General features: G+C 39.4%; 1 protein-coding gene across 3 annotated transcripts in view; it reads right to left on the reverse strand.

Moving 5' to 3' along the window:
* The window catches only part of KIF13B (kinesin family member 13B), a 179,333-nt gene that overhangs the window by 88,390 nt on the left and 69,791 nt on the right, over positions 1-21,152 (reverse strand). For all 3 annotated transcript variants that reach the window (XM_034661358.1, XM_034661357.1, XM_034661359.1), the window contains 4 exons: positions 14,522-14,734; positions 12,858-12,968; positions 9,617-9,751; positions 25-155 (listed from right to left, as the gene is read on the reverse strand). In XM_034661358.1, coding sequence (XP_034517249.1) covers positions 25-155; positions 9,617-9,751; positions 12,858-12,968; positions 14,522-14,734 — 590 coding nt within the window. The remainder of the gene's footprint in view (positions 1-24; positions 156-9,616; positions 9,752-12,857; positions 12,969-14,521; positions 14,735-21,152) is intronic.

The following is a 21,152-nucleotide window of genomic DNA, read 5'->3' on the forward strand; positions in this document are numbered from 1 at the left end:
TTAATACTAATGAAAGTACATTACCTGGTGTTCTTCTGAGGAGTCAGCATAACCTGGCCTTCTGCTGTGATGTCTATAATGCAATGTTCAGGAAGAATTCCCATTCCACATAGCTGGATATCTTGGGAATTTGCCGAACCTATCAATGTATGTTCCTACAAAAGAATCAAAGTCACCGATTAATATTGTATTCTTACATATATAAAAACTACAATCATCTCCTCTGAGCCCTCCTGTATTGATCCATTACCTTAGCTAGAAGGTTTTTGAAGCAAACGGAATGGGGTAGGGGGAATTTCTGGCTTTCTCTAAAATATATTTTACAAGGTATAATTCCTTATAAGGAATAATGCACTGAGTTGAGTTTTACCTTTTAAACCTAAAACTACAGTTTTATATCAGGGTCTATACTACATTATTTTCCATTGCAATCTTGATTCCAAGTATTTTATACTACTCTCAGAGCATGAGACACGTGTCAATAATGCACCAAAACTACTCGTCTGAAAACTACAGCTACCTAGTTGTACATCACTTACCTGGTCTCAATCAGGATGATCAACTACAAAGACAAAAAGCTATTCAAATCTAACAAGTCTGAAAAGATTAAAATTACTTTATGAATCCCGTGGTCTCCCTAATCCTCATAGAAGATATGATGGATGTGTTCTTACTGTAGAGGCACAACTATTCAATTCTTGAAGCCCCAATCACCAGCCTTGCTTTTTGGCGGGCAGCTGAGAAAGCAGATATAAAAATCATGCTCCCTCGTATGCACTTCAACACTTGACTACCGGTACATAACTAAACATTGATAACAGCTGGATGTGTCCCTAAGCCACCTCCTCCCTCCATACACCTAGATCCCCGGTCAGATAAAAACTATGTTAGGCTCTGCAAGCCATATGCAACCACTCAACTCTGCCTACTAGTGTGAAAACAGACCACACACAAATGAACAAGTGTGGCTACTTTCCAATAAAACTTTATTTATGAGCACTGAAATTTGAACTGCATATAATTTTCACATGTCTGAAATATTGTGGTTCTTCTAATTTTTTTTCAACCATTTAAAAAATATAGAAACCATTCTTAGCTCCCAGGCCATAGAGAAGCAGGCAGGGAACGAGATTTGGCCGATGGAAGTAGCTGCTGACCCCTGATCACGATGACTTCATCCAGTTACTTCATCCAGTTGCATGGGTTTTAAATACTGTTGAAACAGGGAAACCAAAGGGACCCCATGAAAAACTGCTGTTTTTGCTCCTTTTCCTGCAAAGGCCTACACCCACCCAGACACACACCTTATAGAAAAAATAATGTATGTTTTCCTTGTGAAAGTCAAGGAGTTCATGATTTCTTTGGAGTCTTCCACCACAATAAATACCATCTAAGGAGTGACCAACTCCACTGACTCACCAAGCCCTCTGGCTCCAGGGCATAAGTGGCTTATGGAGGACACCTAAACACTCCTCTCTGTTCCTGGAGGCCTGAGAAGACACAATTCTCAATAAAAATCCCAGGCCCCAAGCAAAGAGAAGACTCACTCTCCTTTGCTTTCCATGTCTCCCAGATGCTCTGTCTGTATCTGCACTCTATGTCTTCAATAAACTCTGCTCTCTCTTCCTCTCGGCCTGCATTTGATTTCTATCCTGCAAGAAGGCAAGGACCTTCTTGGCTGATCCTGCGGTACTCCCTCGAGGGGGTCCTCAGACCCCACCTGAAGGCAACACTGTCTTTATATAAATTAAATCACCAGCCAGAAACTACAGGCTTCAGTTCCATTATTTTCCTGCCTCCACTACCACTATTCTAGTCTTATTAACCATTATTTCTTGCCTACTTGGATGCTTAAAGACATTTCTTTTTTTTTTTTTTAAGATTATTTATTTATTTATTTGTGTGTGTGTGTGTGTGTGTGTGTGTGTGTGTGTGTGTGTGCGCGCGCTTATTTATTTATTTGAGTGAGAGAGCACACTCCTGAGTTGGAGGAGGGTGGGGGGAGGGATGGGGAATTTCAGGCAGTCTCCGCCCTGAGCGCAGAGCCATCAGCCTCAATCTCAAGACCCTGAGGTCATGACCTGAGCCAAAACCAAGAGCCGGCTGCTCAAACGACTGAGCCACCCAAGTCCCCTCCTTAAAGCCATTTCAAAGTGTCTAAATGTCATTCTAAATGACATTTGAGTGTCTAAAGACATTTCAAAGTGAAAAGACCAAAGCGGAACTTTTGCTCACCCAACCCCCACCCAATGAATCTATTCTCTTCGCCATTAATAGTGGTTACTGCCACCACCCAGTCAGTCTGCTAAAAAGCTTAGATGCTACTGAGTCCTCTCTTTCCTTTCACCAGCCAACCCCTGGGCCCATGTCAATCAGAACATCCCGATAGGCTGTCCCTCCAAAACATATCCAGAATCAGCTTATTTTCCCCTCTACTATCTACCTCTACTATCACACCTTGCTCCATTCCTGGGGTGAATACATGAACGTCCTGCTACTTCCTCCACTTCTAATCCTAATCCCCCAACCCCATCCACTACCAGCACAAGAGCTGATCACGTGATCTCCCTATTCCAAATCCTCTAGTGGCTTCCCTCTGAACTTCTAATGAAGTCCAAATTCTTATCCAGGCTTACAAAAACACTCTGTGATGTGACCCCGCCTACCTCTCCATCCTAGCTCCTGCCACTCCCCCTTCTCCTGGAGCAAGATAAGGCCACACTGGCCTTTTATCTGTCCTTTGAGCACACTGGCGGTTTCCCTGGTCTGAAACGTTTTCCCCCCTACCTTGATATTGGTAGTTTCTAATCATTTCTATCTAACCCTTAAAGGGCACATTTTCAGAGAGAAATATCCCGAACTGATAATCAGAAATAACCACTCCATCACTCACCTATTTCAATTCCTTACATAGCACTGACTGTCGGTGGGCTCAGTATCTATCTCCAGAGCTAGCATGGAAAAAAGCAGAGAACAGCTTGACCCACTCTCCACTGTAATCCAAGCACTTAACACAGGCCTGGCCCAGTTAAGCATTAAATAAATATAAAAGAAAAATAAATGAACAATCATTTCCCTTCAGACTCAAAAGAAGATGATTCTCTCCTCTTCTTTGCCGCTAACTCTTCTAATTATGTTGTGGGTCCCAGTGCTTTTCACCTCTTCTGGGACCTCAATCTCATAAAGAGGGCCCTTCCCCGCTAGTATTTTCATTTCCCCTTTTCTGGGGGTTTCTTCACTCAACTATATTGCAGTGGTGTTTCTAAGGAAACAAAGAGCTGGGATCCAGAGCTGTCCCATGGTATCCTATTCAATCCCCAAGGAGTGTATATAATACAGAGGACATTCCACATAAAGCTTTACTCCTCACTACTGGCTGAGGTTTCCTGGCCAGTCCCCATACTTTTCTAATCTGCAGAACAAGACCTGACTGTGCAGAAACTGCAAGTAATACTTTATGATGTTCAGTAGCAGGCCTAAAGAATCTATTCCATGCCTGTCTCCATTCCCCACTTTGGTTCTTCCCACCCTGTCTTTACAACACCAACTCCATGCTGGAGAGAGATTCCAAAAGGAGGGAAAAAATGTCTAAAGAGAGGAATGCCTGGCTGGTTCAGTTGGAGGATCATGTGACTCTCTATCTCAGGGTTGTGAGTTCAAGCCCCACATTGGGTGTAGAGATTACTTAAAAATAATAAAATCTTAAAAAAAAAAAAAAAGTCTACAGAGAAAAAGGGCCCAAGGCCACCTAAAAAAGAAGGAAAAATCACCAAAGCATTGGCTTAGGCCATTTCCATGTATAATCCCATTTCTCCGTCTATAAGAAATTCTAGAAGAAGTCCTAATAGTGACTTTGGTGGAGGTGGAGGTAAGCCCTGAGTTATATATTGCAGGTTGGAGTCTGAGTGCAGAACCGTTTCTTACTACCATCTCCAGCCGCACATAGGTTCAGGCCCACATCTGTGCACTTGCTCTTGTTCTCTTTGTCGGAAACACTTCCTCTACCCTTCATCTAAATGAGAGTGTCTTTCCAATACCTAGGTCTAGTTTCATCTTCTACTTGAAAGTTTCACCATTAGGCGACACTGACTTCTCCCTTATCTGAACCCTGATTACATTCAGAGTGGGTATCACATTTTACTACCTGTTGCACAAATCGTTTTTTTCCCTTTATTTAGACAGCAACCTTCATAGGACTCCTGCATCTTCTCCAACAAGGAGCACAGTACATGATACATGCTGGATGTTAAGTATCTGGTCACAGACTGAATTAAAAATTACTGGAGACGGGCGCCTGGGTGGCACAGCGGTTAAGCATCTGCCTTCAGCTCAGGACGTGATCCCGGCGTTATGGGATCGAGCCCCACATCAGGCTCTTCCACTATGAGGCTGCTTCTTCCTCTCCCACTCCCCCTGCTTGTGTTCCCTCTCTCACTGGCTGTCTTTATCTCTGTCGAATAAAAAAATCTTTAAAAAAAAATTACTGGAGACAAGATGTTCACACAAACATGCAAAGGTCTAATCCAAATTCTAGAAGGAAAACTTCATTTTTTCAACAAATATTATACTGAACACCTACTATGAGCTCGGCATTGAGTCGCTAGAGATAAAAGAGAGACAAAGTCCCAATTATGGTGCTTACGATCTCAGCGACAATTTAAATCTCTCATTTGAGGTTATAATCTATTCTAATTTGGATGATGATTCGCCAGAATCTCAACCATTGAGCTCTAAAAGCTCAATCTGCCAAAGCCTGACTGTTTGATGTTTAAACAAGCTGGACAATAAGCTTTTCGACAAATTCCTCCTATTGTGCTCCAAGCACTGCAGTAAAAATACTGACGAGGAAAAAAATAAACTTATTGGCTAGCATAGAGGTTTATCTAACAAGTAAGTGCTATGAAAGTACAAGGTAATCAAAATAAGATAGAGTTAATCAGGGGTGGCTTTTCAGTCTCTATGTGGTATGTGGATATAATGATCTTTTTTTTAAAAGATTTGTTTTAGAGAGAGAGAGGGAGCACACAGTTGTGCACCAGGGGGAGAGGGGCAGAGGGAGAGTGAGTCTCAAGCGGACTCTACGCCGAGCACAGGGACCAACATGGGGCACAGGGCTTGATCCCACAGCCCCTAGATCACAGCCTGAGCCGAAACCAAGAGTTGGAAGCCCAACCAACTGTGCCACCCAGGCGCCCCTAGATATAATGATTCTTAAAGCATACTAGTTTTCAGGAAAGTTTTAAAAAATATGAAATACCAGATTTAAAAATCTCAGAAATAATCAAAGGCTAGAAATGGTTTTTTAACCTTTCTTCATCGATTTAAATTTAATTTCACTAAAGATGATTAGTTAACTACTCTATGAATTAACTGTATCTTGCTTCTTTTATACACCGACTATTCATGTGGCTCTTTTAAGAACCTCCCTTTGATCAACTAAGTCCTAAAAGAAAGAGAGAAAGAGACAGAGAGGGGCAGGGGGAGGTGAAAGGAGGGAGGAGAGAAAGGAAGATAGAGAGAGATAGGATTTGTCCACTAGTGACATATTTCACAGGGCAAGCTTTTCTGAGCCTGCAAGAAGGAAAAGTGGCATATTAGTAAAGCCTGTGAGGCTCCTCAGCCAGCCTTCTCAGATAATTTCTGAAGGAAAAGGTAAGTGAGTACCAGAGGCACAAAGCAGAAAAGTACTTGTTACTCCTCACATATCTAAATAATCAAAATTCTTTAATAAAGAAGTCATGCTGGCTTAACAGAACCAAGACTCTGAAGACAGCTGTTCTGGAATGGAGGTGAAAAAGGCAGGAAGGTATCTGTCCATCTTTTGCGAATTCAAGTACTACACCACAGGAGTCCAACTGCTGCTGACCCAAGAGCTCCTCATGTGCCCTAACTGTGTCTTATTCATCTTGGGGTCCTTGAAGCCTAACCCACAGCTCCACAAACAGACTGGCTGCTGCCTCTGCCATGCTGAGCCCCTCAGTCAGCGACTGAATACTGGCCAAGAGGACAACAGGCAGTTTACTTTCGATGGGAGCTATGCTATATGACTGACATGTGTTTTAAAGCTGCTGCTGAATCACTTCTCAAGGTATGAATCCTTACTGAGTGTGTATATGTAGCATGTGCCCCAAATCTTTCAGAATCAGCCTTGTTTCCCAGGCTATCCACAGCTGACTTGTGAGAAAGAGTAGATCCAGAACTGCATAAGCAAAACAGCCCTCCTGAAAGATTTGGTGGGCAATTCAAAGGCATGCTTACAATCAATCACACTATGATCCCATTTCTGTAATGTAAAAATATATATCACTCTAAGTCCACAGACATACATATAGGAATAGATCCAGAGGATACAGATAAAACTATTACATATTAACGGCAGTCATCTCTGCATGTTGGAATTTGGGCACAAATCCCCCCTCTTCGTGTAATATGTGTTTATAAAACTCTTCAGAAAACAAAGTGTATTACTAGCATCATGTTTTTAAGGTGGGGGAAGCAGTTCTTCCCTCTAGAAGCTTGGCCGGCACTGGGTAGAAGTCTCCAAGACTATCGCAGAATCACAGGCAGTCCTTGCTTTGCATGAGAGCACAGAACTGTAAAAATAACTTTGCAAAGAGATCTTAATAATCAATGGGGAAAAATGCAATTATTCCATGACTTTTTAAAATGTCTGTAAAAACATGAAGAATTCTCTTACTGTTACAATGTATAAGGAAAAAATAGTAAAACTATTTAGTATACTGTAGTTCAGAATATTAGGCACATTGAAACTTAAAACATTTTCTTTGCAAAAAACTTATCAAGAGTAGTTTGAACACTACTTGTCTCTTTCTTCTCTCTCTATATATAACTTACAATACGGAGTGAGCATATTTTCTGTGCCTTGGTGAACTGTGATACTCCTTCCGAAGCATCTGCCATTTTAACCTCTGTGCTCCAGACGCTGCAAAGTCTCTCCAAGAGCTCCTTCAACGGGAAGTGTTCTCTGGTGTCACTCACTCCCTTTGGGACATCTTCATCCTTCTCGTCACACTTTAATGACTTACATCAATAAGTTCACCCTCACTAAGTTTCTCTGGCTGCATATGTACCATCTCACGAACACCAGTGGCATCAACATTATTTACTAAATTGTGGTAACTGGAATTTGTGTGTGTTGTAGCCATGCAATGCAAGGACTGCCCATGCATGCAAATTAGATGCAAAATCGTCTTGGGAGTTATGTTCCATCTACGGTTTGGCCACCATACCCTGCCTCTGCCAGTTCCAGACTAAACAAATAAATGGAGGATTCTGTTCTGGAAGAGACTCACACCACTTGGAACTAGAAAAAACATTAGAGATCATTTAATCCAGTGCCCTCCTTTTATAGATGGGGTGCTGAAAATTACCCAGAGATGTGAAGTTATCTGCCCAGCATCTAAATTGATTTCAGAATTCGAAGGCAAGAAAAAAAACAAAAACAAAACAAAACAAAAAAATGCTCAGCCTCCAAATTCCTGCTTCCCACATCATGGTATCACTTTACTGAAGCAAAAAACTGTTCTTGGACTGAAATCATCCTTCTGAATGTGCTTGGTCATGAATATGCTTTTGTCGTGGGGTTAGCTTGGGCAGTGAAGAAATCAACACTGCCTCAAACTCTGTCAAAACAGGGTTGACCACACAGTCTGAAACAGAATCCGGACACCTCCACACAAGATGACCAGAAATATTTTGACTACTCTCCAAAAGTCTTTAAATAGTTTCTTTGTTTAATTTTTTAGTTAAGGAACAGATATGAATCAGGTTTTTTCTTGTTGGGTGTATGTGTTTGTGTGTTCCAATTTGAACTTCATCACATCAGAAAGAAAAAGAATTCAGAGTTCTGAGACATAAAAAGGGCAGAAGATTTGAGTCTTATTCTATACTGCATCTCTCCTAAAGCATATGAATATCTACAGCTGACACCCGAACACAAAATGCTGCCACCATCGTTAAGAAACGCAGTACGTGATGAGATCGTTTACACTTTTTTTTCAATAGACAAGGATTATATACGTAAGGTACCACACAAAGTATCAAATAAGAAATGTGGAATATCTCATATTTGTATAGTGCTTCTGTTTACAAAGTGTTTGTATATATCAAATCTCATTTAGTCCTCACAGGAACACTGTGAGGTAGCCGGACAAAGCATCCATTTATAGAGGAGGAATCTGTAGACTGGAGGGGGCAATGGACTCGAGATCACACATCCGTTAAGCAGTGCACCAGGCAAAAACAGGGGTTATCTCCCTGCTACTCTCAGGTTGCTCCCACTCGAGCACCACATCTGAGAGCACACACATGCTGTATGTATCAAAAACACGATTTAATTCATAGCATAATAAAACATGGTATCAGATACTCATTAATAAAGGGGCTTCATCAAAATAACACAAACCAATTATGCCAGGATATCTCTGATGAAAACTGGGAAACTAGCCAATGCGTCGTGAGAAATGTCTTTAATCTCCTTAGAAATGAAGCCACATGTTTTTTTTAACTTTAAAGCAGTTTCCCACTTTACCAGCTCATTAACTTTAACTTCCTAGTCACCTTAGTTAAACCTACATATATAGCGCCTTTATTGTAAGGGGGGAAAAACTTCCTCCTAGTATTTACTAACCACATGTCAGAATCATATAGTCCACTACCTAATTCACTTACACTCGGGGCGTGACAAGGCGATTGTGAGCTCCTCATAGTTTATGTAGCGGCTCAGGATTCCCGCTCATTCTAAAGTTGCCTCGTCTCCCTGATATGTGCCACAATTTACAGATTTCAAGGTACACCACTATTTGGGGTTTTTTCTGTTCTGTACTCGGACCCTCTGTCTCTAAGTGACCTATTCTTTTTTTTATAAGTTGATGATCCAATTTTTAAAATTTTCCTGAATTACTGGAAACACAAAATTCATAGTAAGTGGCTGCACTTTCTTTAAACATTTCGTCTTGTAATCTAACCACTCACAAAAAGGTGTGCTTCATATAAACCACAAAAGCTTTAGTCTACTAATAAATCATTTGGTTTTTAAAGTCTTTCTTTAAGCTTTAAAGTTATCTACTTAACTCCCTGGTATAAATCACAGTCAATAATAGTAGCTAAAGTTACTTAATTTCTTGGAAATAACAACAGAGTGTTATTTTTTTCTATTACCAGGTTGAATTACATCACTCGAAGACTAAAAAGGGAAACTAATCCTGGGGGTGCCTGGGTGGCTCAGTTGGTTGAGGTGAGACTCTTGGTTTCGGCTCAGGTCATGATCTCGGGGTCGTGGGATGGAGCCCCATGTCAGCCTCTGTGCTCAGCAGGGAGTCTGCTGGAGATTCTCTCCCTCTCTCTCTGCTCCCTTCCCCACTCCCACTCTCTCTCTCTCTAAAATAATAAATAAATATATCTTAAAAATAAATAAAGTAAAAAGGGAAACTAATCCCAGAAACTCAAGATTTTCTACACTTCAGCTTATTCAAATAAAAATAATATGCTAATTCTCATTATTTTGGAATAAGGATGGTTCTCCAAGTTTAAAAAAATACCATGAAATACTGTTCTATATTGTGGCAGGAAGTAGTAGCAAAGCCTGTTACCTCACCTTTAAATAGTAAACCAGAAGTTCATTCAGAGCAGGATCAGCATTCAGATTAACAAGGAAGCATTTATCATCCCCAACTTTAATCCCAGAAGACTGAAGAGATATTCCAAGACTCTCAAGCTGTTTCTGTCGCTCCTGTAAATGCATTAGAGAAGTATTAATTCCATAAATATTGACACAGCAAGATATAAAAGGTTGTACATTGGAATAATTACTACATAACTTTAGGATTCAAATATGTTATCTTAGGACATGGTATTATAGACTATTGCCTTTTTTCTCTCTCCAAATTATATAATGTTATTTTATCTTATTAATTAAAACTTTATTTTGAGAAGTAAAACCATTACCAAGAGCAACCAAGTATACTACTGAGTTCTCAATTTTCATTCTTGAAAATACCTAACATCTTCAATTTGTCTTTCTCATTTAATTCTGTATATATGAGCAAAGGTGTTCTACCAACTATGATCTTTCCAAAAGGCCAAATTTTAAATACACTCTCCCGCTTGATAGCCTCAGTGACTCCCCAGCCGGGATAAAGGCCAAACTCCCTCAACAAAGTCCACAAAGCCCTTCGATCTGGCCTGTTTCCTCTCCATCTTCACGTCCTATCATTCCTATTTTCAAAGCCTGTGCTGTAGTTATATGGAACTCTTCCAGGTCCCTGAAAGTGTCAAGAATGCTCTCCTTAGCTTAAGAGATTTTACACCTGGTTCTTCTGTCTGAAGCATACTTGTTCTCATATTTGGTAACTCATACTTGTTTACTTGACCATTTCTCTATGAGGGCATGGATATCTATCTGCTGTGAATTCCTAGCACCGAGCACAGTACACAACACACAGTGAGCACTCAAAACGTCAGTCTTGGTGAATGTCAAAATAAAACTTGCATATACATTCAAGTACTATTTTCACAAGTATATGAACCTTTCTTTTTTGTGCCTACCTGTCTCTGAATCCACACGATATACAAGTGTATGTATATGAGGGGATACACCTGACTCCTGCAACCAATACACTAGGATTAAGGTATATGAATTGGGGCAGACCAGGGTGTCTTTGACTATATATAAATAGCAAGTGGTAATGAGTCACAGCCACCAAAAGCCTTTATTCTGAGGAAAGACAAGACAAGCTAAGTCATTTAACTAGGACCACATAGCAAGTTTGCAATACAATTAAATAAAAGCCTGAGGATTTTGCTATTTTTAGGGATCCCATCCCAAAATTATCTGACCGTGAACCATTTTTCTTTACAGAAGACTTATTAACAATTGGTGGCTTGGGGCGCCTGGGTGGCACAGCAGTTAAGCGCCTGCCTTCGGCTCAGGGCGTGATCCCGGCGTTGTGGGATCAAGCCCCACATCAGGCTCCTCCGCTGTGGGCCTGCTTCTTCCTCTCCCACTCCCCCTGCTTGTGTTCCCTCTCTCGCTGGCTGTCTCTATCTCTGTCGAATAAATAAATAAAATCTTTAAAAAAAAACAAAAAACAAAAAAACCACAATTGGTGACTATATTGCCAGAACTACATTTTGGGAAATGCTAGTCTCTTTTGAAAAAAGGCCAATGACCAACAGACTAGGTCTTTTTCCATGAGAGAGGAGAAGCAAGCTCAGCAGCACGGAAGCCTGGGAGCTCGCAAAGATAAGGTGTTAAAAGAGGTGTTGGATAAAATCAGGCACAGTCCTCCAAAGGGACATCTGACAGAGGAAGAGAACAGTTAGGTAAGGAAAGATGCTAACAATAAGATTCACCAGCATTAGCATCGCAATTTCACTTAGACCTACCCTGCCTTCTATCAGCAAAGCAACTCAAATACAATAGCACTTCAAAATCAATGTTTACTTTTCAAGTAGCTCAAAAAGGCTCACACATACTAGTTCTAAACTGGATAATTATTAGAATGACTTATAATTTATGAAAAACAAAAAGTGAAATATGTAATGAGAAATAAAGTTCATACACTGGAATATTCTCTTCTCTGTAATTTGAAAGATATGCATTAAAACAACCTAGTGTAGGGATACAGATAAAACAAGATTGGTCATATGCTGATCTTCAATGAAACTGGGTGACACCACATTGGATCCATTATACTCTTGTTTTTATCTATTTTTGAAAATGATTATAATAAAAAATATTTAAAAATTAGTCTGCACTAATATAACATCCACTTTATGCTACATAATAGTAGTACCATCCTACAACAGCTGATATATAGATTGATTCTGGACAGCACATTTAAAGATGGAACCTGCTGGGTGATAAAAGTAGCAAGTTCTATATATTTACTAATAGGAGGAACAGTCGAAAACACTAGAGATTTTTAACTTTACAAAAGGAGGGGAGGAAGGCAGAGGTTACCTTAAATATCTGGGTAATGACTATCCCTGTCTTGTAGGGCTGTTGGGGGGATTATATAAAATACTGTATTTAAAAGTACTTAGCATAGGGCCCAACACAGTGTATGCAATAAATATTTGCTATTATTATTACTCTCAGTTATTGTACCCATTCTCTTAGCTTTGGAAGAACTAAGGACCATGAGCAGAAATGAAAGAATAAAAGATTTTGATTAAATAGCTACTATTAGAGTCGTCAGAGCTGTCCAATCATAAAAAGACTGCTCAACAGGGTACTGGACTCCACATTACCACGTGTATTTCTAAAACAGAGGCTGAATACTCACCTAACAAGAATGCCATGGAGTCAGTCTTTTACTAAGTAGAAGACTAGACATTTAGGATTCTTTCCAAATCCTAATGTTCCCACTCTAAAAATTTCACAATTCTATCTGTATTAAGTATTCTAAACATAAGAGATAGTCAGCTCAGATTTAGGTTATTTCATCTTATTGAGTTGTGATAATGAAGCCAGAGGCTTACAGCCTAATATCTACCACTAATAATTTTGTAGTTTGGGTAAGTTCCTTAGGACTGCAAAGCATTTAATAGAATTGGGGGTTCAGAGTCAGAGGCTACAGAGTAGTTACTTCATTTAAAAAATGTTTATGACCCTAAAAATATTTCTTACATAATGAACTATTAACTATAATTATGTCTTCTTTATCCTTCAAATTAACTTTTGAAATATAGACTCTTGGATCTAGATTCCTATTAGTGGTGCTAGATTTGCCATCTTCAAAGCTAAAAATCAAAAAAGGAACTAGAAATAAACATTGAGCTGCATTGCACAAACTGCCACGAACTTTCTCTAGCTTTAATCAGGAAGCACAAACCTGTGCAATCTCCTCGGTTTTCCTTAGTTTCTCCTCCCAGGTCACAGTCATTTCCTGGATTAGCTTCTCTGATTCTTCTAGCCGGTCTTTCAGTTCTGGAGATTTCATTGCCTACAAGAAAATGTTTATTTCATGAAATGTCTGTGCCATGCCCTGAAGAAAGCATGAACTAAATCCAGAAGGACAAAAGTAACAATCTGCCTCCTCTCAGCTCTACAATCCGCCGAGGTCTCTGATCTACCAAAGACAGAACGATGAATGCCACTGACACACAACCTCTAGTCTGTATGCACCCCACAAGCTCATTCAGTTACCCATGGTGGGCTTGAAAGGAAGACTCCACTGCTTTCCTCCAACCGTCACTGCAAAGATCTAATTACATTTAGGGAGAGAGAAAGTTCAAGTTCTCAAGGGCTTATTTTGAAATCCCAATAGGTCACACATCTAGACTCATATGCTGGCTTCACTCTAGTCTCTACTGATGACTTCGGGTATTGATTCAAGTATATACAAACGAAAGCTGTACATGTTGCAAATTGAATGGTGTTATTAATACGAGAAGATGGAAACAAAATTTCAAAGAATCTTGATGAACTGTAAAATTATCCCTGTAAAAACAGGATAAATTTCAACGGGCAAACATAAAAAAAAAAAAGATAATTGTTTGACCATGTATTTTACTAACTTACTACCAGAAAACAGGTTATAAGAAAGAAAAGGGCTACGGTCCCAACCCCAGGAAAGAGTCCCACAGTGCTGGAAAGTCATGGGAACAGAATGCTAATTAAACTAGAGATCGTGAATCTGGTATTTTATTTCACCTTTGAAAAGAGGATGAGCATTTAGTTGTAGGTTAGAACTGTATAGGTTTCAAGTTCAGTAATGGAACATAAACACCATACAGAATCTACAAAGGGTAGTGGAAATAGAGCACCTCTAAATAGATGCCTTTTTTTTTTTTTAAGATTGCTTTATTTATTTGAGAGAGAGAGAGAGAGAGCATGAGTGGGAAGGGCAGAGGGAGAGAAAATCTGAAGCCACTTCCCCATTGAACGCTGAGCCCAACATGGAGCTCGATCCCACGACCCTGAACTGAAACCAAGAGTCAGACACTTTACCGACTGCATCACCCAAGAGCCCCTAAAGAGATGGGTATTTTTGCTATAAAATATTTCTTCTACAAACAGAATTAAGCCATGACATGGAAAAACTAGATTATTAAGATGTGGAAGAACTCCTTCAGATTTCCATTCTGCCTTCAACCAGTGAACAGATGATACTACAAAAACCTGCCTGAGTCCTCTCCCAGTCAGGCTATGCCCACTCTCCACCATTTTCTGCACTAATTGCATACACTTTGTTTCAAACACCTCTCCTCCTCTCTCCCTTATTCTTAGTTATACCTACACTGTGGAAAGAAACATTTTCTCAATTCCCTTTATTCTGTCCTCCTGTTCAATCCTTTCACACCTGTAAAAACTCTCTAAATTTCAACTATGACCATCTGTCTGTCTTTACTTATCACTCATCTCAAATTTCTCTTCCTATAGGAAACTCAAAAATTCTAAGTGGAGTACTTATCTGTATCCTACAGCTAGGGGGAAGAAAATTCAAATTCTAGCTTTTCCTAGACCCATAAAGTGTGGCTTGGCTGTGCTTTATACCTCTGCTTTGGTTAGCTGCTCTCGGAGCTTTTCTACTTCTTCCCGGAGATCCCGGATAATTCGTGCATTAGGATCCTCATTCACCACAGCATGGTTCACGATGTTCTTGGCGCGATCTGCGTACCGCAGAGTTGAGAGGGTTTCGTCATAGTTATCGGCTGCTGGACTGACGGTGGCCACCATGGCTGTCTTGCTGTTACCCCCAAGACTGTCCTAGATAAAGAAAGAAAGTGAGTAGGATTTTTAAGTTGGAAGAAAACATGATATGAGGAAGTTGAAGTCAGATAGGGTGAGAGACCGTTCCAAGGTCAAACATGTATTTAAGGACAAAGCTAGTACTAAAATACAGATATACTGACTCATGTCCCATGCTCTTTCTTCTCTGCCAAACTACTTTTCCGCAGAAAGGAGATCTGGTTTGTAAGAAAAGACAGAGAAATACAAGGAAGCCTACATTTATTTCAGTTTAATAACAACTGGTTCTAAGCAGGCTACTCAAAAAACAATGATTTCTTAAATGCCTAAAAATCTTCCTTAGAGAAACTGAACAATCACGGTATTATTTGTTATTTGATCAAAGAGTGATTACCTACAATCTACTCCATAATGCCATGTACTTCCTTAAAGAAACTGAACAATCATGATATTATTTGTTATCTGATCAAAGAGTGATTACTGACAATCTACTCCATAATGCCATGTACTTGGAAACTCTACGAAGCCTAAATAATGGCTCAGAAAGTGTTGCTGTTACAGGCTACCAAGCACCTTGCAAACTTTTTCAAACATAAGGTATAATTACAGTCTTATAAAACAAAAGATATGTTGAAGGTACCTGATTTTATTCCCTCATTGATAGCATTTCAAAAACTATGAAAATAGCTTATCTTCTACACAACCACTTCTAAAGACACTCATCTTCGCAGTGCTAAAACTGATCGGTCTGGTGAAATGGGCTTTAGAACGGGCTCCAACAAATTAAAAAACTACTTCCACTGGAGAACATTAAAAAGTAACTAGATATAACTCAGAATTACAAAACTAGAAATCAAGTCCACCCCCACTCTGCTTCACCATCCAAAGGCTGTCTCTACTCCACCTGCGGCAGGCAGCCTCTCAGCCTCCAGTGATCCCTACCTCCTGGTATTCATACCTCAGTACCCATTCCCTTCCCTTGAGTGTAGGCAGGACATCTGATTTACCTCTAAGGAACAGAATACAGCAGAAGTGATGGCATGTCACTTCTGAGATGAGATTATAAAAAGACCATGGCTTCTATTATAGGTGTTTTCTCTCACTCTTGGGAAACCACTGTCATGAGGTGAGGTGGCCCTATGAAGAGATCTCAGTAGTGAACTTGGAAACAGATCTTCTGCAGCTTGCCGACAACCACTTAGGTGAGCAGATCCAACCCCAGTCACACCTTGCACCGACCACCCCGGGTAACGCTTTGATTGCAGCCACGTGAGAGACCCCAGCCAGAACCACTTGGTTAGACCACACCCAGAATCCTGACCCATGGAAACTATGAGATAATAAAAGATTGTTGTTTCTAGCTGTTAAATTTTAGGGGTAATCTGTTACATAGCAATAGATAACTAATAATACACTAACATACCATCCCAAGATGAAAAGAATTACCCAAAAAAAGAGACTCAATACCCTCTTTCAGCAATAGAATATCACTGATTCTCAAGATAGAGAGAAGACTCAAACAGGCCAATATGGGGAGTCACAGGTCATAAGAAAGCCAACTTTACTCTGGGCAGCATTAACAGATATAAAATTCTTTCTTTTGGAGATAAAAAGTTTTTCCAATATCAACATATCTAAAATTTGTGCAATCTGTGATTTACACCATCTTTGGACAGACTTTACTTAGTCCTCTCAGCCTTTTGTGAATTGGATTATTTTACGGATTAAAAAAAACCCAGAGGTTTGTTCTAACAAAGAAGGTCAAATACTCTGCCTAAAGATCCAGAACTAGGAAACTGAACAGTATTCTAATCCAGTGGTATTCCACCTTCAAATCCAATATGACTTCTACTCCCCCACAGCTACCCACAATCACATAGTAACAAAGTAACACTTAGCAATATACAGAGAGTTCAGACCTGAGGAACAAGTAAGGTGGCCAGACAGCTTTCCAAGTTATTCTGTCCTACTGCCAGAGACAAAATAATTCCCTAGGTAATGCTAACAGAGCAATACAATCCCAGACAACGTGTGTGGGTGATTGACAATGTAACAATCCACTACAGAAAATCTGGTTTTCCACAGAAAACACAGTAATTCTACCTCCGAAGGAAATACACCCCAACGCATGAAAAGGAAGGAGACATAAGTAATCTGGGCTCTAGAAGGCAGAAGCGACTTCCACCAAGTCTGTATGATTGCTTGCTTTCCTCTTTGCTTCTAGAAACTGATCTCACACTTGTTGGTGCCCAGCTTTGGCAACTTCCAAAAGAACATCAAGATGCACATTAATGAAATTCCAATGTTATATATAAAGATCACAGGAATAACATCTCAGATTACAGTTCAGACACGAGCAGCACCATGGTGGAGTGCTGCCCTTTGAGAACTACTGGCATTCTGTCAGCTCACGCAAACAGCAAATGCTATTGGGCAAAAGGGGATTTGTGACAATAACGACCAACGGGACAAGGCATAGATATTGTGCTTCAACTTGTGCTGAGGAAAGGAAACCTGGCAAATGACAAATACTTGATATTTTAAAAGCCCTTGTGTACGAGGAACAATATGCTTATATTCAGAAATGGTCCCGTGCCATTAGCAAGAAGGAAACAGCAACAAAAGAACTGGCACTCATTCAAGGAGAAAGTATAAAGCTTCTTGTTACACTTTAATTGTTTAACTAGGCAAATCAGATGAGCTTTGTTTCAAATGTAGCAACTGCAAATTAAATGGACATAGGAAAGAAATTGAATTTTGGAAGGCAGTTTTTTTTTAAAGCTGAAAGACCTCTTTGAAGTCTTCTAACAAAATTACTTCATTTTACAGATGAGAAATTGAGACCCAGGAAGACTGACAGACTTAACCAGAGGTCATAACACTAGTTCAGAGTGGAGCTTAAAGTACTCATTCACTCAGCTCTTCACAGAGTTTACCATCTAAAGGGTGACACTGGTGAGCAAATACTCTATGGTAAGAACTAGAGTAGGAATAAACACAGCATGGTCATAGAAAACAGAACGAGCAGAAGGCCCTGTCTTGAAAAGTTAGGGACGACTTTCAGAGAAAGTGACATCTGAGACCTAAAGATAAATAAGCATCATCCAGATAAAGGCTCGTGGCGGGAGAAGTAGGAGAGACAGAAGAGAGGAAGAAGAATGTTCCAAACAGAGTAAGAGTAAAGTCCTAGAAGCAAGAATACTCATCACTTAGCTAGAAGTGATCATAGCAAGAGCAAGATGAACAATAAAAAACAGGGAGGGGTCAGATTACTGAAGGCCTAGTAAGTCACAAGTCATTAAAGAATTTGGATTTTATCATAAGAAGAGTATCAATTTTAAGAATTACAACTTCCTATAAAGAATGGAATGGAAAGCTGGAGGAATATGTTTCAATCATCCAGGCAAGAGATGAAAGTCACTTTCATTAGATAAGTGGTATTAACAATGGAATAAGGTGGATTAAGTCAAAAGATACTCATTATTCGAGCATTTATTACCAGAAATTATTTGATGTTAAGAGGCTCATATTTAGAAGGTTACACAGGGAAGCAAAAAACCTCTTAAGAAGAAACAGTTCTCCACTGACCACTTACCAAATGAGTAACCACTCCACACACCAAGAGAAGAGCTAGAGAAGAGCGAGAAGAGCACTCACGAATCTATCCCCCACCAAATCACCAAGGACAGTCATTTTCTCTGACTCCCAGTTGTTGTAAATATCAAGAGCATAACACAATCATAATGCAAATACAATGTAAAAACACTTTTAAAAGAAACTGCAAACCTTATGAGCAATTTTATGAGTTCAATGATAGTTATGTTGGAGGATACTAGAATTATATAAAATCGAACAAGGATTGGGGAGAGTTAGACTAATTTAGAATTAAAGAAGGAGAGAGCAAAAGAAACATAAAAGCCACTTCAAAAGAGAATGATTTGTGTATCAATGGATTCTGAGAGGTCTTTGGAAAAACTGTTTAAACATTGGAATAAGTTTTGTAAAACTGCCCCACTTGGTCGTATGTTTTTTTAAGTAAAAAGTATGACAAAAATCAAGAAAGCTTCATTTTTTTTTAGCCTAAGAATTAACACACAGAGGTTACAATTACAACCTAATTTTACTGAACAGAAGATAAAGTGAGGTTTTAAAATGTTAGGTCTGGGGGCGCCTGGGTGACACAGTTGTTAAGCATCTGCCTTCAGCTCAGGGCGTGATCCCGGCGTTATGGGATCGACCCCCACACCAGGCTCCTCCGCTATGAGCCCGCTTCTTCCTCTCCCACTCCCCCTGCTTGTGTTCCCTCTCTCGCTGGCTGTCTCTATCTCTGCCAAATAAATAAATAAAATCTTTAAAAAAAATAAAAAATAAAAAAATAAAATGTTAGGTCTGTTCCTCAGTTCAAGTATTTTCACAAGTTTCTATTAACATTTGGTAAAACTAAAGTGCTTCTCCTAAAGAAAAGTGACCTTTGGCAAGATGTACAATACATAGCCTAAGGATGAGAAGATGGACATCGAGGTTAGCCCTGATTCCATTCGTGTTTTTGCGACCACTGTCATCTATAAAATGGGAACACTATCATTTGCCTTCAGAGAAGTAAATGAGATCACCTACATGAAGCACTTTGCATGGTACTTGATTCTTCTGGCCTCCCGCCTATGGAATGGATACTCAATAACTACCTGGGCCATTTTAAGTCTGTGAATTAATTTGATAAAAGATATCTCCTAGTATTTGTTTAAATGGACTGAGGTAATAAGAGAACATAACAGGACTAACTGAAACAACAGAACAGTGTATATTATGCCTTTTAAATCAGGCACATCCAGGGAATAATCATGAATGATCAGGAAACGTTTCTGTGGGAAGTCTGAGAAAGAAATAAGTATCTTACCGAAATTCCTTCTGGAAATTACACAAATGAGATTTCAAGGTTAATTACTGACACATGAATACCAGCACAATTATTTCCTGGTAGTGAAATGCTTTGTAATACCCCTTAAATTCAAGAGTTATCCACAAGTGGTTTTTAATTATCAAATTTTGTCTATCCTTTTGTTTTAAATTTCTAATTTTTTTGCATTTTGACCAAAGGAAGTACTCCATCTGATTTTCTACTGTGGCCGTTTCACTTAATAAAGCATGCTCCCAATGGTATGTAGAGTTTTAGAAAGTAAAGTTGAATACCAGTAACCCTTTGAGAGAGTAGAAACTAGGAGAAAATGCAACTTCCTTTACAAACATGCCATGGATTAAGTCAAAGTTGTGTCACCTTGGAGAACAAATATTGTTAAAATGTCTATACTACCTAAAGAAATCTACACATTTAATGCAATCCCTGCCAAAATACCAACAACATTTGTCACAGAACAAACAATCCAAAAATTTGTATGGAACCACAAAAGACCCCAAATAGCCAAAGCAATTCTGAAAAACAAAAGATGGAGGCATCACAATTCTGGATTTCAAGTTATATTACAAAGCTGTAGTGATCAAAACAGAATGGTACTGGTACAAAAACAGACACATAGATCAACAGAACAGAAAAGAGAACCCAGAAATAAACCCCAATTATATGGTCAATTAATCTCTGACAAAGCAGGAAAGAATATGCGACAGGAAAAAGAAAGTTTCTTCAACAAATGGTGTTGGGAAACTGGAGAGCTACACGCAGAAGAATGAAACTGGACGACCTTCTTACACCATCCACAAAAACAAACTCAAAATGGATTAAAGACCTAAATGTGAGACCTGAAACCACAAAAAATCCTAGAAGAGAGCACAGGCAGAAATGTCTGTGATATAAGCCATAGCAGCATCTTTTTAGATATGCATCCTGAGGCAAAAACAAACTATGAGGACTACATCAAAATAAAAAGCTTCTGCACAGTAAAGGAAACAATCAACAAAGCTGAAAGGCAACCTACTGAATGGGAGAAGATGTTTGCAAATGACTTCTCTGATAAAGGGTTAGTATCCAAAATATAAAAAGAACTTATACAAATCCACACCAAAAAATCCAAAATAATCCAATTAAAAAATGGGCAGACAACATGAACAGACATTTCTCCAAAGGCATATGGATGGCCAACAGACACATGGACAGATGCTCAACATCACTCATCATCAGGGAAATACAAATCAAAACTACAATGAGATATCAGCTCACACCTGTTAAAATGGCTAAATCAAAACCATAAGAAACAAGTGTCGGTGAGGGTATGAAGAAAAAGGATTTCTCTTGCACTGTTGGTGGGAATGCAAACTGGTGCACTCTGGAAAACAGTATGGAGGTTCCTCAAAAAGTTAAAAATAGAACTACCCTACAATCCAGTAATCCCACTGCTGGTATTTACCACAAAATATAAAAACACTAATTCAAAGGGTTATATGCACTCCTATGTTTATAACAGCATTACTTACAATAGTCAAA

The sequence above is a fragment of the Ailuropoda melanoleuca genome, chromosome 5 (assembly GCF_002007445.2).
Source record: "Ailuropoda melanoleuca isolate Jingjing chromosome 5, ASM200744v2, whole genome shotgun sequence".
NCBI lineage: Eukaryota > Metazoa > Chordata > Mammalia > Carnivora > Ursidae > Ailuropoda > Ailuropoda melanoleuca.